This window comes from Mizuhopecten yessoensis, unplaced genomic scaffold (genome assembly GCF_002113885.1).
Source record: "Mizuhopecten yessoensis strain PY_sf001 unplaced genomic scaffold, ASM211388v2 scaffold10315, whole genome shotgun sequence".
Lineage (NCBI taxonomy): Eukaryota > Metazoa > Mollusca > Bivalvia > Pectinida > Pectinidae > Mizuhopecten > Mizuhopecten yessoensis.
Window position 1 is genome coordinate 159,406 of NW_018408485.1, and position 21,414 is coordinate 180,819.

At 33.7% G+C, this 21,414-nt stretch overlaps 1 protein-coding gene across 1 annotated transcript; it reads left to right on the plus strand.

Moving 5' to 3' along the window:
* The first annotated feature begins 1,488 nt into the window (after positions 1-1,488).
* LOC110460089 (glucose dehydrogenase [FAD, quinone]-like) lies at positions 1,489-13,555 on the plus strand. The gene is made up of 12 exons (XM_021512802.1): positions 1,489-1,591; positions 5,025-5,155; positions 5,776-5,984; positions 7,001-7,190; positions 7,639-7,767; positions 8,699-8,820; positions 9,518-9,685; positions 10,018-10,168; positions 11,555-11,718; positions 12,166-12,343; positions 12,565-12,793; positions 13,094-13,555. The coding sequence occupies exons 2-12, from the start codon at positions 5,026-5,028 to the stop codon at positions 13,218-13,220; spliced, it is 1,797 nt and encodes a 598-aa protein (XP_021368477.1). The 5' UTR covers positions 1,489-1,591; position 5,025; the 3' UTR covers positions 13,221-13,555.
* Positions 13,556-21,414: the final 7,859 nt, after the last annotated feature.

Here is a 21,414-nt window from a genome sequence, read left to right on the forward strand (position 1 = left end):
CATTAAATCCACATATTGCTCGTGATTACATGATTTTCAATGTCATTTATGTGTGTTCCTTTTTAATTTCCAAATTGAGCTCAATGTATTTTGCGTACCGCTTCTGAAGCACTCAGTTATCAAAGTAAATGAAGCAAAACGAACGTAATCATCCAAAACAAACGATTAATCTATTCACTTCAAACTCACTTCAGAGACATTATTGAGCCCTGGTGAGTAAACGTTTTCTAAATTAGCTGATGCTTATTAATATTCACACGTGCTACTTCACCAACATTGTATGTAAGATTTCCTTATTGAATTCTATGTCATGTTACTTGACAAACATTGTATATAAGATGTCCTTATTGACATCCTGTGTCATGTTACTTAACTCATATAAGGCGTCATGCTAAGGACATACAAATGATATTCTAAGTCACTAATCATCGGTAAAATATAGTCTTGTTTACATTATTTGCACTTAACAAACATTATGTAATGGTATATTGTAAATCATCAGTTTAGTTGGGATTTCAACTGATTTCATAAAATAAACATAATGGAGTTTAATATTTTATTTTGTGGCGGGCTAAACTTTGAATGGCGAATCATTTAATGGGCATTATTGTTCATCTATAAGAATTAAACGCGATATAATCTACACCAAACTGGCATAACATTAATTCATTGATTCCCAATTTTGGTTTTATTATCTGAAGTATTTCTGTAAATATTAGTAGAATATAAATCAGTGATATTGTATGAAATACTTGTGCTGATTCATAATTATGAACGTCAAGTGCATTTTTTTTTATTTTTATTTTTTATTTTTTTATTTTTATAAATTTACCTTTTGTGGACTTATTTAATATAACTGTATATTCAAAACTTACTCCATCTTGAACAGAGTACATTAAGAACTAAAACACAAGATACATGTAATATTTTATGAACATAAAATATCTATAGTGAATTTGTACATCAATTTTACGACATTTAACAGAAGATACTATAATCTAATGATAAACACATTGATTGTTTCATAGGACGTCGTACTCTCCAACAACTACAATACAAAGTGTCAATATCAAACATTTTAACATTTTGTGAATTCTCACCCATACATTATCCCTCACCTTGGATCCAGAGCTGTAAATAGCCAAGTTTTGTTTAAAAATCCTCGCGACCAGAAGTACGTATTTTGTGGTTTAATTACAAAAGCAAAATGCACAAATGGGTTTTAATTCAAACACCTCCTCGCCAAAAATTAACGTTTATTTGCTAGTCTCGGTAATAACATCCAATTGTCACTGAGTGTAATACGAGAAGATCCTTATCCATTGTTTTGGCTGACTCCAAAGTTAAATCTGACAATGATTATTTACGTTATTTACACACGAACTGCATCAAATGATGACAGTCGTCAACCATACGGTCCTCTGGTCATCTGCCAATCACTACCCTATCTAGAAGTACCGAATAGCCAATCAAAGGTGGTGTATTTTAGCTACTCGGAATACATGAAGAAGGAAGTCAACAATTTAAGAAGTCCACTACATTGATACTACACACAGACTATAACATGCCCAGTATATACTACACATACAAGGTAAGCGGTTACATACAGTATATCAATGTGGTAATTCAGTAGTGAATCTTAGATGGGTGACTCGGCAACCGTTGTCGCCAAATCGCACAGTCAATTCTACTATGTGCAATCAAGTGTGAGCTTCAGACCACTCACGTTCCCCAGAATTTCGGTTCGATCTGCAGTGGCGGCGGAAGAAGAAAGTGATGTTTGATAGGGTTAGTTTTTATCCCTTCGATGACATGGTTTTCCTCCGTGGGATTTCCTCCACCACGGAAACATCATTTGTTCCATTAGCGGCGTTGTGATAAAAGCTCTACGGAGCTTATGCTTGTTGTTTACAATGTAGAGATTATGTTTATTATAAATCTACCATGATTGACATACATTCAAATCATAACCTACCTTACCTACTAAACTTATATACTCACACATTCCGGTGCATATCTATTCGCATTGACCCACTTTGAACAATGAACTTTTCATCGTTAAATATGACAGTGCATATTTGTAATATATGGGTCACAATGATACATGTACACGCGACGGTGTAGACACAATGTTACACGCTCTAAGGATTTTGAGAGATATGAGTAGGTAGCGTTACCGGGACCTACTTTTCTCTGAACTTAAGAACACTGCATTGGGGAACCACACCAGCGATCCCAGGTTAGACAGTATTGGACGCTTAATACAATGTAAAGGAACAATTGCAATGACCAACAAATACTTAAATTTTTTCATTTCGGAATATTTTATTGTACTGATCTTATGTACAAAAGGAATTGAGCAACAGGCATAGCCTATATAAGCCCTCTCCTTACAAAACATAACAGTATATACATATCATATAAATGTTACTTTTACAGATGTTTCTTTAAGTATAAAAAATAAGAGATTATTTGTACTTTGAATTTGACTTGACAATACATATTTCAAGTATCGCAATTGTTATATGAGAGATTATCTTACAAAGCTATTGGAGAATCTAATAAAACTATTTAATTCTCATGCACTTACGATGCTTTCACCCTACAATTTCCCCCAACCACTCGCATTAGCGTAAACAAATTTCGCATTCTTGTTTTATCCCAGACATTGCGTGCTGGTGTAGTTACTGTTAGGTCGTATGTTAAGAGTTATTCCCCTTGAATATTCGTGACCCGATAGAGTCAACAAACATAGCCGACAGAGATAAATTTGTCTGATGATACTGTTAACGATGTTCTCATATCGGTGACAAAGTTCATCAAGGTCAAATACAAAATAAAAAGCAAGCAAGCTTATACCGGTACTAAATTATGAATACCATTACTCTACACCTTCTTTAAATAATTGTTTTTTGTCCTTTCTTCTGTCCACTCCGGCATGATGAGCTTTGACAATTCTTAATTGTCATTTTTTCGTGCTTTTGTAAAATTAAATATATGAAACGACAAAAGGAAGACACATATTACTAGAAAGCAGGAAGCAGTTATCCGCTTATTATCGCCCTTAATTTTCGTCCTTTAATGAACATAATCACTTTCCTAACCCCTTTTGTGTTGCAAAAGAAGTATCATAAAAGATTAAACAATTTGACCCTGGTAATTTTGGAAAAGAAGTGAAACCAGTGATTTTTGGAATTACCCGAAATGATAATCGTCTAGCAGGAAATGACAACTACAGTGTTTTAGGATTATAAACAGGGTTGAAATCAACATCAAGAAAAACGATAAGTGCCTCTTGATCTTCACTTTGATTACATATTGATAACTTGCTCATATATTGTGAGAACGACTAAGGATGAATGCTGTTTCAGACTGGTTTTATGGTGGCCTTCATATATATAAACCAGAAGTGAACCTTTATTCTTAAAATGTCAAAAACACAAAAATGTTAATATTAAATGTGTTCAAATACAAGATATATGTCTATCTAATAGATAATATGTTCTTACATTCCTTATAAGGAGATACCCAATAACATACCAAGACATTTGATTTTACAATAAGAATATATTCCAATTTTTATCAGTAAAAATTGCAAAAATGTTACGTCAGATAAAACTTATTACGCAGGTCAGATATTTCTTCATTCATTTCTTTCAATGAACTGTCAACATGCCATAATATAAATGATGTATGGATTTTTATCAATGTAGTTATTTTATGTAAAGATAATATGAGTATATCATATTTACATCCAATAACTATATTGACATATAGTTCGTATCAATTTACAATCGAAAGCATTGCTCAATCAAACTGTATAAAGAAATAGAAATGAAAGTATAAAACGTTTAGCTTTTTTATTTACTTTTCAAACAAATTTACCTTACATATGTGTCTTTTGTTTAAGTATCGACCTCGCAGAATATATTTCTCACCTTAGAAGAACATTTTGTTTTACGAAAATAGAACACGGATAAACAGTAACGCAGTGTCACCGGTAGGAACAACCTATTGATGGTCTCTTACACGTTTCGATAGTTATGGTTGATACAGTCCATACATGGTATGTTGACAGGTCATAGAAAACAATGAATGAACATCAGTTAACTCTTAACCTAGGAGAGTGTAGCATTCCTCAGATACATTATGGAACAGCTCCTCAGTACCTGCAGGAGCTTGTTACCCTGTATCAGCCGTCACGATCACTGCGGTCGGAGTCAGAATCTTTGTTGTGTGTCCCAAAATCTCGTACTGTGACCTACGGAAACAGATGCTTTGAAAGGGTTTCGGCTACTTTGTGGAAAAGCTTACCATCTGCTATTATAAAGTCAAATATCCTGGCAAAGTTCAAGAGGGACATCAAAACTCACCTCTTCACGTCTGTATTTTAGAATCCTTGCAAAGACGTCATGTAAATACCACCCTTTTATTTGTTCAATTATGTGCACATTGCCTGCTTAAATGTATAAAAGTGATTGTAAGCCTTTGTTTTTTGTTTTCACAATTATAACCATTTCTATTATCCATATGTTGTAAAGCGCTATAGAGTAATTTTACAAATTATATAGGGCGCTATTTAAATAATGTATATTATTCATTTATTATTCCTGACTGTGCAATATACAATGTTTATGTGTTATAGTCAGACTATAGTCGTTAAGATGAGAAGACACATCTGAAAGGAAGGCAGGCAATAACATATATAGAGATTGTATCAGTGACAAATATAATGGCAAACAATCTTTTTTCCAGTGTGTGACTTTGCTAATCTGTGTGTGTGTGTGTGTTATGTTGCTTCATCTAAATGGATTTTCTATTCGAAGGAAACCATATGTAGAACAACAAATACCTTCATTCAAACAGACGGTAGTTCCCTTAGTTTTTTTTCTTAAGATTTATTTCATATTACTTTAACTTTCCACATGAATACACTGAAAATGAAACTTATGTACATAACATTACTTTTTTATTTTCATCATGTGATGTTGGATTAGTAGTAATAAAGAACCTCTGTATTTCAGGATGGATAAGTTCTTACTGACGTCATGCATGACTGCTTTTGTTGCTTTGCTGTATTTCTATTACATTGGACAACCTACACGTGGTACTGAGTTCCCCGTTAGACTGAACGAGACTTATGACTATATAATTGGTAAGCGAACATTATATCACTTTGACATGATGTCTCAAGGAAATTAGTGTAAATATGTTTTCTTCAGTTATGAAAAATAAAACGAAAAATAGACGAAAGTAATATACGGGACTTTTGATGTAGGAGGGAATACTTTAGCGTCGACATACTAGGACAAAGTCGTCAATTGGTCAATAGAAATCACCCATTAAAACCAAATTTTGAGCTGCAAAACAGGTACTGAAGAAGTAAATTCCTTTGTAAGACGAGAGACTGGCTTGTTACTATTATGGAAAGGAATTAAACCCAATTCTTCATTGTCACCACAAAGACCTTATTTGCCGTTCTGTATGCAAATGTTTAGATTTAAAGTTGACGCGATGGGGAGATTAACATATAAATCACGGAACACCTGCCAATCAAATATATTGAATGGATCATGTTCCACGGATAAAAGAATTCAACTGCATTACGTTTATTAACACGCTAAATATAACATATAAGATAACAATGGCACGCCATATGATGCGATGGTTCTTAACACGGCATGGATTTATGATCAATAATTTTGTTTCTCGGTATTTGTTGTTGTAGGATTCTAAATGTGCATGATTATATTATTTGTTGATCACAACCCTCAGTTGGAGCCGGTGCGGCGGGTTCAGTGCTAGCCTCACGTCTATCAGAAGACCCGAACAAGGACATCCTTCTACTGGAGGCCGGGGGGTCGGAAGAAGACAATCCTAGCATCCGGGTTCCTGGAGAAGCTGGGCAGCTCGCGGAGTCGGAACAGGACTGGATGTATTTTACAGAGCCACAGAAAAATGCATGCCTTGCTATGAAAGAACAGGTAGATGAATATAAAAGAGTTTGACGTGAGTTTGAAGTTTCAATCTAGAAAGAGAAAACTAGTAGGGTTTCACTTTAGACGCAAAATCCTGTTCCACATGTGTACTTTCAGGGAACTTTTTATAATTAATGGTTTTCTTTAGTTCCAGCAGTGTCTGCATATGTTCCGGATATACTCAACCTTAAGTATTATATCCCTTTGGATGTACACCTATCTATAAACAAGTATGTTATAAACGGCTCCATATAGCTAAAGACGACTGTCCCAACAGTATACCAGCAGTACGAATGTGAGAACCATTATGTAACATGGTTCGACATAGACACGAAATGATCTCCAAAGAGTATGAATCATTATTTTAGTAAAAACAAACTGCATTAGACTCGCTGCGCTTTTAAACAGCTTTAGATGTCTAATGAAATAATCAGCTTATACAGATTTTAGTTTAAGTACGCCAAGCCCGTCAAAGGGTATTTTCCTATAAGCATTATTGCCGATTCAGATTTGCATTACACGCGCTAGGTTGTTCTAGCAGTGCACCCCTATTAGACCAAATAAGGTTATGCAGGTTCGCTCTAGTTCCATCAGGTTGTTCCAAACATAATGATAAGGTTACATTTGGCTCACATTGGACGTTTCATCGTCTTTTTTTTCTTGTATACCCTGAATTATTAAATCACGATAAACCCAATAAACCAGCTAAGTTATACATGTTATACATGCGTATGATATTTTTTGCTTAAAGGAAGAAAAGTCATTGTCAACAATATTATCTCTCATAAGAAGATCTATGAATTATTTCATCACAGACTTTAATTCATGGTAATTTAATCTAATGTGTATTGATTGTCCGCATTTTATGTTAATTTAAAAAAAAACATTTTTTATTTGTTTTTTTAAATTTTATGTTTCTTTTCAATAAGAATAACATTGACTGTCAATGTTTTTAATAGTTCTGTACGTTCACCGTCCCAGTTTTAATGAAGAAGTTCACAAAATGTTATACTCTTACGCAGAGGTCCTACTGGACACGCGGGAAGGTTCTTGGAGGATCAACTGCTCTTAATTATTTACAATTTGTCCGAGGTAACCGCCATGATTACAACAGCTGGGCTGAGGAAGGCTGTGATGGTTGGAGCTACAAGGACGTTCTTCCATACTTTATCAAGTCAGAGGACATACAGATTGACGAGTTCAAGACATCAGGTAATTTTTTTTCTTTTCCATTGTAAATTTGGATAAATCTATATAATAAAATATGTGAAATCAATAAGCAATGCAAATGTCCTTAAGTGAAGTGACGAAATATTCAGAAAATACTTAACAACAAAATTATGTCTAAGAGAACGAAATTCAGCGTTTCGGCAAAACAGCATGGCAAATAATGATAGATGAGTTTTGAAATTTTCATCATATATTGGTAGAAACTTTTGTCATCATAACTTTAAATCATTTAAAAATAAGAATTCTGCTGTTGTTGAAGTTTTTAGCTGTATACTTTATCTGTGTAATCTGTGTTATATATTCAGTTTAGCTACATATTTAGTAACTTTAATGCATCATTTGCCAACTCTCTATAAACATGTATCGACCTATTTTATACCACTCCAACTATTATTATTATTAATTGTTATACATGTATCACTCCAACAAGAGTATCATGGTACGGATGGCCCCTTACCAATAACTCGACCGAATATTACACCAATGCAGCAGCTGTACTTAAACGCGGGTAAAAATGTGGGTTACAACATCACGGACTGTAACGGGGAAGACCAAATAGGTCAGTACATTAACTATGGTAAAGTATCTTTTTACTATGCAATAATGTTGTTTAAAATTGTGTAATTACATTATTTGGTATTGCGTCGTTTACTGTGGCATCGTATCGTTTTACTATGGTATTACGTGGAAAGTCGTAAATTGAAATGACATGGTGTAAATAATGTCACTAACTATTGTATAACGTTGTTTCCTTTGGTATTAAGTCATTTACTAGGGTATTATGTCGTTTTTCTAAAGTATAAACTCGTCAAATATGTTTTTTTTGTGTAATTATCTATGGTATTGCGTCGTTTAATATCAAACACGCTCTCTATCGAACGGTAAAACATCCCGGGTCGTGTGACATACAAAATAGACAATTTCGTCACATTGCTTTACAAGTAAACAAAACAAATCGCTCACTCAGTCATAGCTTAACAAAGGGACCAGTCAGTCATGAAACATTGCGACACGTTAAATATGTACATTGGTTGTGGATAAAGTAAAACTTTGATATCATACATTCCAAACTGAAGAATCTTATTAAATATTACGTCGTTTACTTAGTATAAAGTTGAAAACTGTGGCAATTTGTGTTGAAGTATGGTATCACGCCGTTTAATTCGTTAACTTAGTATTTTCAGTTAATTATGGTATGAAGTTGTTTTCTTAAGTATAAAATTGTCAACTTTTTTGTAGTTTATTAAATTACATCTGCATTGATCTAGCTAATGTCTTCCGCCTTCATTATTGATTGAGATTATACATATATGTACATATGCACTAAGGTGTTTTACGAGTTTTGATGTAGAACTGTGAGTATGCATCAGTAATTGATTTGGCAGTCTTATATCTGTTATATTGGAGTATAGTTTAAGCATGGTATTGTATTATAATTTATATGGGCAGGCTTTTTGAACGAACAGTAATATAACATGAAACATGTTAAGGGTTTTGCTGGACGCAGTCTAATATAAAAAGTGGGGAGCGATGGAGTAACTACAGAGCTTTTGTGGAGCCTCACATGGGACGAAATAACCTCCACATCAGTCCAAACACTTTCACCACCAAGGTACTTAGTCTGGGGAGTAATTAATATATCGTGCGTAAGTACTGAAAATGATTCCAATGTGATCTCATATATCTAATAAACTGACGAAGGAAGTGTGTACCTGTCTGTCGAATAGGAGTAAGTATAATATGTTATTGGTCAAGTACTGGGGAGTGTCTACAACATGTGGTATCTAGTTGTATTCTTTTAAATTAGTATCGATTTAAGGTTCTTTGAATCCTCCTCTTCAGGAAATGATAAAAAATTAGAACGTTTATCATTTTTGAGTTATTTGAACCAGTGTAAACAGTATGAGTTTGTCAAATTGTCGAAGCAATCTGTTCATTTATCGAGACACAGAAAAACACAGAACACTACAAAGGAAAACAATAGAAATAAAATAGGATATAGCAAATATTTAAAACAATAATTCCTCGGTTTCTGATATTTTCAATCAATTTATTTAGATTGAAATTTACAAAATCTGATCTCAAATTGATACGAAAAGACAACAAATGGATAGAGTTAAACATCAAAAACTCCAAAAATGCCAGCGTAACCAGCTCGTTCAGAAGATTGTCTGTACATGAACCAATCCTGCCGCCGTTACCAGTGAAAACGGCCTTAGGGCACACCAGTTAACGTTCATATGTTTTATATTAAATAATTGCATTTAAATTAAATGAAAAAATAATCAACTCTCTTTTTGCTGATTTAGATTATCATCAAAGACAAGAAGGCTATTGGCGTGGAGTGTATCAGGAACGGAAGGAAGGTCAGAGTGTTTGCCAGGAAGGAAGTGATTTTGTCTGCTGGCGCCATCAACTCTCCTCACCTGTTGATGCTCTCCGGCGTCGGGCCTAAAGACCATCTTCAAAAATATGGGGTAATTGTGAATCCTGTTAATGGTATAAATAATGTGTAAGTGATCAATTGTTCTTTAATTGTGTATTGTGGTTTGATCTCTCCGTTATATCGTGAGTTAATTATTAGGTTCAAGATACAGTTTAAAGCTCGTATGTACTATACTGGTTATGTCATACAATGCTAAGCTCATGAATTAGTAACTAGGTAAAATTAACCAGCTTAAGAATGAAGATTAAATTTGAAATGATACTTTAACTCACTTGAGTGCATATTTAGTATCTTCATTTCTCATTGAATTTCTCTACATATCTCTTCTTTCTCTCTTTATAATGTTTAATTGCAACGTTTCAGATTGAGTTACATGCTGATTTGCCAGTTGGGAAAAGTCTACAGGAGCATATATTTATGCCTCTGACATTCACTATTAATACAACTGATTCAGTGACATTGGAGGATATGGCATCCTGGTGGACTCGACTGCAGTATAACTTGTTCGGCACAGGTATGCAAAAATAGAGGTTTAACATTATGTGCTTGTTATGTATCATGTTTATCTAACTCAAGTTAGTATTTTCAAGTTGTAAATTACAACTTGAAAAATAGGTCATATTTAATTTCACAAATTCAGGCAATACAGATAGGCACATTGACACATCAGTCAATACAGATACGGTACATTGCCATATTAATCAATACAGATACGGTACATTGACTCATTATTCAATAAAGATACGGTAAATTGAGTCATTAGCAATACGGATACGGTACATATCAATTAATTACTCAATAAAGATACAGCACATCGTGTCAGTAGTCAATACAGAAACAATACATTGACTCATAAGACAATACATATACGTTATATTGACTCATTATTCAATAAAGATACGGCACATTGGGTCATAATTCAATACAGAAACAATACATTGACTCATAAGACAATACATATACATTATATTGACTCATTATTCAATAAAGATACGGCACATTGAGTCATTATTCAATAAAGATACAGCACATTGTGTCATTAGTCAATAAAGATACAGCACATTGTGTCATTAGTCAATAAAGATACAGCACATTGTGTCATTAGTCAATACAGAAACAATATATTGACTCATAAGACAATATATATACATTATATTGACTCATTATTCAATAAAGGTACAGCACATTGTGTCATTAGTCAATAAAGATACAGCACATTGTGTCATTAGTCAATAAAGATACAGCACATTGTGTTATAAGTCAATACAGATACGGTACATTGACACATTAGACAATACAGAAACAATACATTGACTCATTGGTCAATACATATACGGTACATATCAATTAATTATTCAATACAGGTACATCACATTGACTCATTAGTCAATACATATGTAGTATCTTGTCCTATTAGTCAAACTAAATACAGTATATTGAATCATTGTTCATTACATATACAGTACATTTACTCAGCAGACGACTTATGTAAGGTATAATGAACCAGTAGACAAGATATTAATATTTAACCGATCATAAGGTAGTCACCAACTATTAAATACACGTTGATCACGCGTTTTACCCTAGTCGGCACTGACTCATAGAAATCATGTCGTGATGACATCTTAACTCAACGAAAAGACCGTCGTTAGACAGGTTAGTTTTACCCTACTGATGGGACATCTTGTCCATGGTAATCCTGCTCAATACGAAATCAACCGCATGTTCATACGTTTTGTTTTATGTGCTTGGCTAAAAAGCTAATGTTGCAAAGATGTCTGTCTTTGGTTGATACAAATCATATCTTTCGTCTGATTATTCGTGGAAAATAATCTTTGGAAATATAAAATTTAACTACCAATCTTTGTTTATGATACCAACAGTCATTATATCGTTACAGGTTATCTGTCGGCTTCAGCCTGCGAAGGAATGGCGTTTATTTATAGTGATTTCAATAAAAAGAAAGACGCAGGAAAAACTTCAGACTTTCAGTTGCAATTTCAAACAATGCATATGTTCACTCCAACTATGAAAAGTATCATGAAATTCAATTTCAAAGACGAGGTATGGTACATTTCCGAATATCATTCAATTTTCATTTTATATACTAAGATTCATTTGAATAAAAATGTAATAAAAATATTAAAACATAGGTTGTCGAAATGAATAGCTCACTTGCCTGTTATCAAGACGGACAGGGTTCGATTTCCCAACCACGTGAGTTCTCTCTGAGTACTCCTCTTCATATAAAGACAAACTGCGCGCTTACAGCTACGCCAATGTGTAGGTTAATTACTCATTATTATTTTAAGATGATGCAACTTGCTTCATAAATGTTGGAAAATGAATACAGTTTATGCATAAAACGCATCAGATAAATGAATCATCCAAATATCAATAATGAAGAAATTTCCTTATAAATATTTTAACAACTTTTTATTAAACTATTAAAAAAGTGATAATGTATGCCATTTGGGTAATATCTTTTCATTGTTGCAATTGTATATACAGGTGGCTGATAAGGTTTTCACCGCTAGGGAGGATAAGGAATCGATCACAATAGTACCAATGCTATTACATCCAAAGAGTAGAGGGACAATCCAATTGAAGAGCACTGACCCTTTTGACTACCCAGAGATTGACCCGCATAATCTTGAACACCCGGATGATGTCAAAATGGCTGTTAAAAGTATATAGTTACATCCTGTTTTGCTGTTTTCATTATGTATCTTAAACCGTTGATTTAATATCTTAATGGTTTTGTTATCTATCTTAATAAAGGGTAACAATTTATCGAATTAATTTCTAACATAAATGGGCGACACGATTGATGAACATAAAAAAATTACCAGATACGTCAGAATGCAAACTGCATATTTATTTTTATTCTCGGTTCATAATCCGCTTTAGTGATCCGCTTTGTGGAGCGGCTGGTGGACACAGATTCAATGCGATCTATTGGTATGGATGTTAACAGTATGTCACCCCTGTACCAACTGTGTATCCAACACGAGTTCCGGTCTGACGAATTCTGGGAATGCTACGTACGCTATTACACAGTAAACACGGCTCACGCAACATCAACGTGTAGAATGGGTGCCACAAACGACAGGACTGCTGTAGTGGATCCACAACTACGGTCTACTTTCAGTTCACTTTATTCTATTCTAAGAGAAATACACGCCCAACCTCAAATGCTTAAAATTGCTTACTTCAACTTGTTTGTCTAATGTAAATAAAACTTATAATTACTGTTAAAATATAAACATGCAATGGCGACATAATTATGTGTAGCTAAATTCAATTATTTAAAAAAAACACACTGATCTGATTATTTGCATAATTATTTTAATTTTACTGTTCTGTTTATATTGTAGAGTTATCAAATTGTTGTTATATCGTTGCACATTAAACTGAAATCTGAATGGTTTTGTTTCAGAGTAAAGGGTATTTCCAGTTTACGTGTTGTCGACGCTTCCGTGATGAGAAGGTTACCTGCTGGTAATACACACGCGCCGGTGACAATGATTGCGGAGAAAGCTGCTGATATCATTCGTCAAAGCTAACCTTACATACTCAGTGTAGAATAGCACTACTTAGTATGTGATTTTAAAAATCTTCTACAGAAACTTGTTTTTTACATTTAAGGACATTTTGCATCTATCAGGTACTAAACAGTCATTGATGTATTTTGAAGAAATGGAATGTGTTTAAATCACTTTTATATTTACTTTTAAAATTGGATAGAAATAAGACGAGGAAATAGGCAAATTGGAGTTATTTATATTTGTATTTCTTCTTCGATTGAAAAGCTTTTTAATATCAATAAACGTCACCCATGTGTCTTCTTTAAAAATATGTACGACACAAAGATAAACTAGAAATAAACGATATTTCTGTTTGCTGTGTTGGAATTTTACCGTTTTGTAGATCCCTCCTTTTTCACAATCCACTGTGTATGTAAACTAACAACATCCCAGTCTAAAAACAGTTACTTTGAGATAGAAGAAACATAACCTTCCACCTCGTATGCATGCCATACATATTCAATGTAGAAGTCTGACTAGGGAGTCAAATCGATTGAATTAAATATTTTCAGTTCCTGGCCAGCAAATAAAATATCAATAATTATTAAGTGATAAGTTTGATGTGGAGTTTTTGCAGACAGTTTAATATTGAAGTATAACAATTTGGTGCAGTTGACTTTGGCTTTCTGTATCGAGAAACCAAATTTTTACATGAGTGCTTTCTTACTTCTTGCAATTATATTTGTTCATGTTACACTTCTTAAAATATGTTTAGTTAATAAGTTCCCGTTCTAAATACGGATTTTATTCATTTTTGTGTGCAATGGAAACATTTTACCAAAACCCCGTTTAAAGGTTTGAAGAAAGGAGTAACTCTTCAGGATGATATTGAATTCCATCTTATTGTCCAACACAAGTCCATCACAATAACGAGTGATAGACACTCTACATATGATATTTGAAAATGTGTGACATTGTTGTAACTGTGGCTAAATAAAGTCAATTACATGACGTCATGCTTTTTTACGAACGATCAGCACGTAAAGAATGGCAGATGGCCGGAAAATTGGTATTTTTGTCACAACAGAATGCCGGTTTCTTCATTCAAATGGGACGGGTGTAAACATAAGCTTTGCAAGTCTGTCTTTATAGTGACAATGCTAATGTCATTGTCAGGCAATCAAATTTGTAGCATGGTGTTAATGGCGGAGACGGGTTCGCTGGCGAACATATTTTTCAGGATGTTACAGGAATATCATGATAGATTTGTTGTACGGGAAACACTTACCATCCCGGAACACTTGAATTTACTTCCATTGATTAAATTAGTGATTCATAAAATTTCTCTTTAGTTTTTATCCCTTTCATTCCTTTAGTTTATGCATATATTTTTTCTGTTTGGGGAATGGTCAATTTTCAAACATGTATAATATTCAATTTTTAAAGCATCAATGAATGCAAATTCCAATCATTTCCGGATCCTTATGATAACGTCATTAACATAAATCTATAACCGCAGAATACTATGCTATCCACTTTGGACTCGTTTAAATGTATTCAGGATAATTTAGAAACGTAATATTTATATTATTATATGCATGATGCTACTGCGTGTAAAACATCATATATATCGTCTTTGTTATCGATTTGTTTACAATAATATTTTTACCATACGAATCTAAAATACTTAATGTTTAGATTATGTATCTCATAAACTGAAACGGAATAACACGACATCGGCGCATACGACCTTCATCTTAAATAAACCGTTACTATCTGTTTTAATGAGGAATCGAAATAACTACTTCATGTATTGAGTATATGTTGTGTATCAAATTTCGTTATCCCCAACACAACATATTGTTTGATAGAGTTACTAAAACAAAGAGATATGCATTAGATATAGTAGATCCTATACAAATGCCTATCTTTTTATCCTACATTTACGTATACAATTCTAGTTATCGATACAACACTTGTTGCCGAGAGAGCTGACTCATACAAAATCAAGCGTATCCAGAACGTGAAAACCTGCGTTAAAAACATAAAACCGGTGGTTATATCAGCTGGATCATTTGTTGACAACAGGACACTGATTATGTTCTTATGACATGGCATTGTGTTAAGCATTGTGCCACGCACGATATCATCACTGTATAGAACGCTTAGGAATGTCACGGATGGTTGATGCCAGTAGGTAAAAAATCTATTTTCTTTCTAGGCTGATTATAATTTCAACCTTATCTATTAAAAATGACATAGCTACATGAACACTTTGAGAAAGCGACTTCAATCAGATAGAACCGCTTATGTGTGTGCTTTAAGAATAAACATGATACCATGTAAAACTAGAAATTTATTTTAAAATTATTTATGTGTTCTGTGCGTACATGTAACCGTTATTAAGAACCCTCATTTTTGTCAAACTTACAATATTCCAGGCTAGAAAGCAGTTACTCTGGGAAAGAAGAATTATGTTCTTCCAACTCATATGTATTTGGCACGTATCCTGTGTAGAAGTTTGATAAGGAAGTTAAGTTGTTTAAATTAAAAATATTAAGTTTCCGGCCAACAATTAAAAATAACTAACTATTCAGAACGTTTTCTGAAACTTTTTACAGAATGTTTTAATTTTGAAGTACAATATTTGTTGCAGTAACATGTTGTCTTTGTTTGGCTTTCTATCTCGTATCGAGAAACAAACATTTTGAATAAGCGAAGCCTAGCAAATGTGGTATTATATTCCTCTTAGAATACCATTGGTGTTGCTCTGACAGTGGCTTACAAGCCCGGAACACATGAGCTTAATTCGATTGTTTTTATTTGTGATTTATAACATTTTCTTTTTAGTTCGGTTTTATTTGGTTTAACGTCCTATAAACAGCTAAGGTCATTTAAGGACGTGCCTCCATGTGTATGCGTGCTTGTGTGTGTGTGTGTGTGTGTGCTGGAGACAGGGTATGTTGTGGTGCTTGCCTCCTTGTAATAGCGCGGATCTGATAACGACTTTTTAGTGCTATCTCACTGAAACACCATGCCGGAGGCACCCAGCACAGCATTCCACCTGGTCACATTATCTTGACAACGGGTGAACCAGTAGTTGCAATTACCTTATATGCTGAAGGTTAAGCAGGGCACAACAACAACCATTTTAAGGACTTTCGAATGTCCTGGTCTGGGGACAGAATCCACTTAGAAGTAGAAAGAACAGAAAATCCCAAATATTGCAATCGATGCAGAAGGTTTATTTTGTTCGCTTTTATATACAACAATAGAGGACTACAAAGCAAATCCCCACTTCAGAAGGGGCGTCCCATATTAGTCGTCTCTTACGATACATGCAGAAAGTAACAGTAGGTGTATTCTTTTCTCGATTCCCCAATTGCAGGGGAGTCTTTAGTTTCTCCTTGGTTTCTTAATTTTTCTATGCATCACGTTTTCTTTCAGTTTTGGGAACAGTAAATATTCATACCTGTATGGTTTTCATTTTCCGAACCGGCATCAAACATATAATGATTCTATACCAATTCGAATATCGAATTATAAATAGGTTGATATGTATCGCATAAACTAAAACGGAATAAAACAACATCTGCGTATACGACCTTCATTTCATAGAAATAATAACTATCTGTTTTACTGAGGATATGGAGTGTATACTTTATATATTACATACATATATGCCGTTTATTAAATGTCGCTTTTCCCAAAGTAATGTATTATCTGTTTACATAGCTAAAACAATGGTAAAACACATATAAACGCCTCCCATTTAATCCTACATTTACAACACCTGTTCCCGAGAGAGCTGACGAGTGTTTTAATTAAAATATGCTCATTTCTGTGCCACTTACCTTCATCTTGCCGGGTCATCATTCCATAACTTTACTCATACAAATCAAGCGTATCCAGAACGTGAAAACCTGCGTTAAACATAAAAAAACGGTGGTTATATCAGCTGGATCATTTGTTGACAACAGGACACTGCTTATGTTCTTCTGACACGGCATTATGTTAAGCATTGTCACGCAAACGATATCTTCACTGTATAGAACACTTAGGAAAGTCACGGATCGTTGATGCCAGTAAGTATTGAATATATTTTCTTTCTAGGCTGATTAAAATTTCAACATAACATTATTAATAATATATTTATATAATAATATTAAAAATGACATAGCTTCTAGTACATTTTCAGACAGCGACTTTCATCATATAGAAACACCCGGGTGTATGTTTTTACAAAAAGTATGACGCCAAGACAAACTAGAAATGTATATTAAACATATTTCTGTGTGATGTGCTTGAATTGAACAGTTATCTAGAACCCTCATTTTTCTCAATCCTCTGTACGTAAACTAAGAATATCCCAGGCTAGAAAACACTTACTTTTGGATCGAAGAATTATATTATCCCATCTCATATGTTTGTCACACATACTTAAAAGTCTGTGATAAATAGGTGTTTAATATGTTTACTGTAAACTATATATCGAGAAACTATTTTTTTAACTAAGTGCATCCGTACTTTATATTTCTAGCAATTACGTTTTGGTATACTATTTTTCCTAAAATATTCATCGTTAGTAAGAATGCATTTTAAAGACCATTAGCTATTTATGTTTTCGCAACGTAATCCTTTAACAATAATCCCGTTTAAGAGGCGAACAGAAAGGTATAAATAGTTATGAGGATAATGAAATTCCACCCCAATGTGTTGACTTTCCACCATAAATCCACCACATTAACACGTGCTCTGTCTGGCGATTGTTGTAGTTGAAGCGTCACAATGAAGCCAATGACATATGTGACTTCATGATTTAAAATGAATTGCCAATGTGTTTATACAGGGTCCTTTGGGCCTGTTTCCCTCAGATTTTATGTGGGATAGGTTGTCAACAAATATGCATGACATATTTAATTGTTAATATCCAAAACATAAACAAAAAATGATTGAATAAAAGTTGAAAAAAGTATTCATTTCACAAGCCCAATTGTAGTTATCTCCCCATCACTGTTTATTTGGATTGTTATGACAGAATATATGTTATATTTGTAAATAAGTTTGGAAAGGACTTAAATAGTTCTAGCCTGATGTCAAATCCAATCGACATAAATAAAGCCAATAAATTCTGAATATAAAATGAAAGGATGTCTCGTAAAGAATGTAATTTGACCGGAAGAGCAATATTTAAAAAATAAATATTATGACGTTTCGTTATTCATGATAAAAATATAAACTTTTCAAGTTGAGTTTTAAAGTGACACGAAAAAGGCATTGCCAGGCATTTAAATTTGTAAAGTGGTGAAAATGGCGGAAACGGCTTTGTTGGCAGATATCGTTTTCGGGATGTTACAGAAATCCTATCACAGATGACAGACGTTATTTTATTCATCAATGTTTCTTCCAGTTCGATGAATGGTACATTTTCATTCATTTATAACATTTTATTTTCCTAAACAGCATTTAATTCTTCTAAGGATGTAACAATTAGGGAAATTCGTGTCAATTTCGGCCAATTTTTATAAAAGTCCGTTCTGAAAGTTTGGCAGCACGTCGATCGTTTAAGAATTATTCAATTTTTCCTGTCGAAAGATCGGATGGCCCAACAAGCCCTTCCATGGGGTAAGATATGCATTCGGGTAAATTGTGACGTCAGGAAACATGCAACATCAGATTTTCCCGCCAATTTCTTTTTTATGTGTTGCATGGGCTGAACTTGACCCGGTATCACGGGCCAAACTTGTCCGGGCCCAAATTGATGTTTCAATAAATTTTAGTAGTAAAGGAATACGATAGTAAGTGCTTGGCTTTTATGTATATCATTTGAAGCTGTCAGTGTGTTGTACATTTGACCGAAAATAAGTACCAATTCCGTGTACAGAAAGTTCGCGTTACTAGGAAGTAGCAACTTATACTTCTACCCTTTTAAAAGTACCTTTCTTGTGTTAAGTAATTTTACATAAGATAATTTCTCAGAAGTTTTCGTGGGAATGCCTAGCCAACTAAGCTGCTAAGACCTTTAAAGTGGTAAATATTCGCTCAAGAACAAAAATGTCCTGGGTGACCGAACTTGCCGCGGTAACCCGTAGGTAGATTATTTGTACCAAAGATGATTTGTAAACATGTATTGACAATATGATTTTTGCATCAATGACGCCATTTGTTTCTAGTCAAAGCTAAAGTAGCTATTTGCTCTTGTGCGTCATTAATACGGTGGGCTGATGGCGCAGTGAAAAACGCGCTCGTCTTCATCAAGATGACTGGAGGTCACCTGCCCGACCACGTGCGTATTCTCTGGATACTCCAGTTTCCCCTTACATTAAAAAATAAATCATCGGCGTGCTTCCGTCAGGGCACAAACATAATGATTGAGATAAGTTAGGAAAAACTGTTTAGTAATTGCTTAAGTTCATATTACATAATTGACGATATATCTAAGTAAATGTATACGTAAGATATACGTTAAAAATGAAATAAGAGAAGAGAATATTGTGATACTTTGGAGTAACTTTGATTGTCGGCGTTAAACTCTCGTTGGTGGTCCGGAATAACACATTGTTGATTTCGACATAAATGCATTATCAATTGTTTCTGTTATGAGTGGTAATGTATAAAAGAATTATGTAAATACTGTAGCAAGATTTAAAAAATGATGATTATTTCGTTTATATTCTCAACAAATGGTAATTAAAACCTGATGAAAGTTTGAAGATGACAAAATAAATGTTTACGTGGACCCATCGGTTCTATGCCGGCTCTGTTTGAACAACCCTGTTGGTGACAAAAAGGATCTTAAGAAAATTTCCGAATGTTTACTTATTGTGGTAAAAACAGAAAAAAGTCCTGAAGCAACGGATATTTATTTTTTTATCCTTCCGGAAATAACCGATGAAGGCCGATGGAGTATGATGTTTTTTGAAGTCATAGTATGATAATCTCTGAACGAAGTTTCATGCATATTAGTATCACATTTTATGTGATGGATTTTTTTCACTCAGAATAAATATTAGATTTTGTCAAAATTTGAAAAGGAAGAAATATAATAACAAATTTGTATCCGTTTATCGTCTGTTTTTTTTTTAAATTTCCCCTCGCAACAGATGATAAAGTTGCATCTCATTCTCGCGAGAATACGTCAAAGGTGAACTTTACTTGGTATTTCTTATTTATGTTTTTCTCTAAATAAAAATTAATAAAAAACATGAAGATTGTTTTCACTATATGTAGATGTTCATGCAAGAGTGTTAAATATAATTTTCCTGACTTCAAATATACAATTCTGGTTTTTCCACTAGACAGCTACCTCCGGAGGAATAAAATAAATGGCAATGTGTAAGAAGGAGAAGCAAATCTGTATACGTACGCATGTGTTACCATTTAAGAGCTTCGCTCTTATAACCACTGACGAATATGTAATACACGTTTGATTCGTTTGAATGTATTTAGGACCATTTTGAAAAATGTATTATCGTATGAATGATGTATTGCGTCTAAAATTACCGATTTGTTTATCAAATTTATACATAGATACATATTAATTACATACATTGTATGTATTTGCGTGTATTAAATGTCCCTATCCCCTATTTAATAAGCTATTTATTATCTGATGACATTACTAAAACAATACTGGTGCAATAAATATGGTAGAACACGTACAAACGCCTATCATTTACTCCTATCTATACCATGCAAATTCCTATAAAGTACAACAGCTGTCAAGTGTTTTAATGAAATCTTCACATTTCTGTGCAAATGACCTTTATCTAGCAGGGTCTTCACCTGATATCTCGTACAAAAGCAAACGCATTCTTTACTTGGAAACCTGCACCAAAAACATAAAAACGAAGAATATACAAACTGGATCGTGTATGGACGACAGGGCACCAATTAGAGTCTTAAAACACTGACAAGCATTGTCACGCTGACAACAACATTTCTGTATGGAAAGCTGAGGACAGTCACGGATTGTTTGATACCAGTAAATAAATGAACTGTAAACGATTGCAGTTTCTATAATTTTACCATATTTTATTGAAAATGGCATCGATTTATATCATATTGATAAGAATTCACAGGTAGAATAATATTCCATGCTGAACAAAAGTTGGGCTTGTTGTTGAGCGAATGAATCCATGCTGACTTACCGAATTGATTATCTAAATACTGCGGTAACTTATTCGTTATGACGTTTTAGGGTAATTTATATTTGAAGTTTTGCTTTTTGTAC

Coding starts and splice junctions, on each gene's coding strand:
- LOC110460089 (XM_021512802.1), top strand. CDS start 5,026: ATGGATAAGTTCTTACTGACGTCATGCATGACTGCTTTTGTTGCTTTG. Junction 12,344..12,564: donor TGTCAAAATGGCTGTTAAAA/GTATATAGTTAC, acceptor AATCCGCTTTAG/TGATCCGCTTTGTGGAGCGG. Junction 12,794..13,093: donor GTAGTGGATCCACAACTACG/GTCTACTTTCAG, acceptor GTTTTGTTTCAG/AGTAAAGGGTATTTCCAGTT.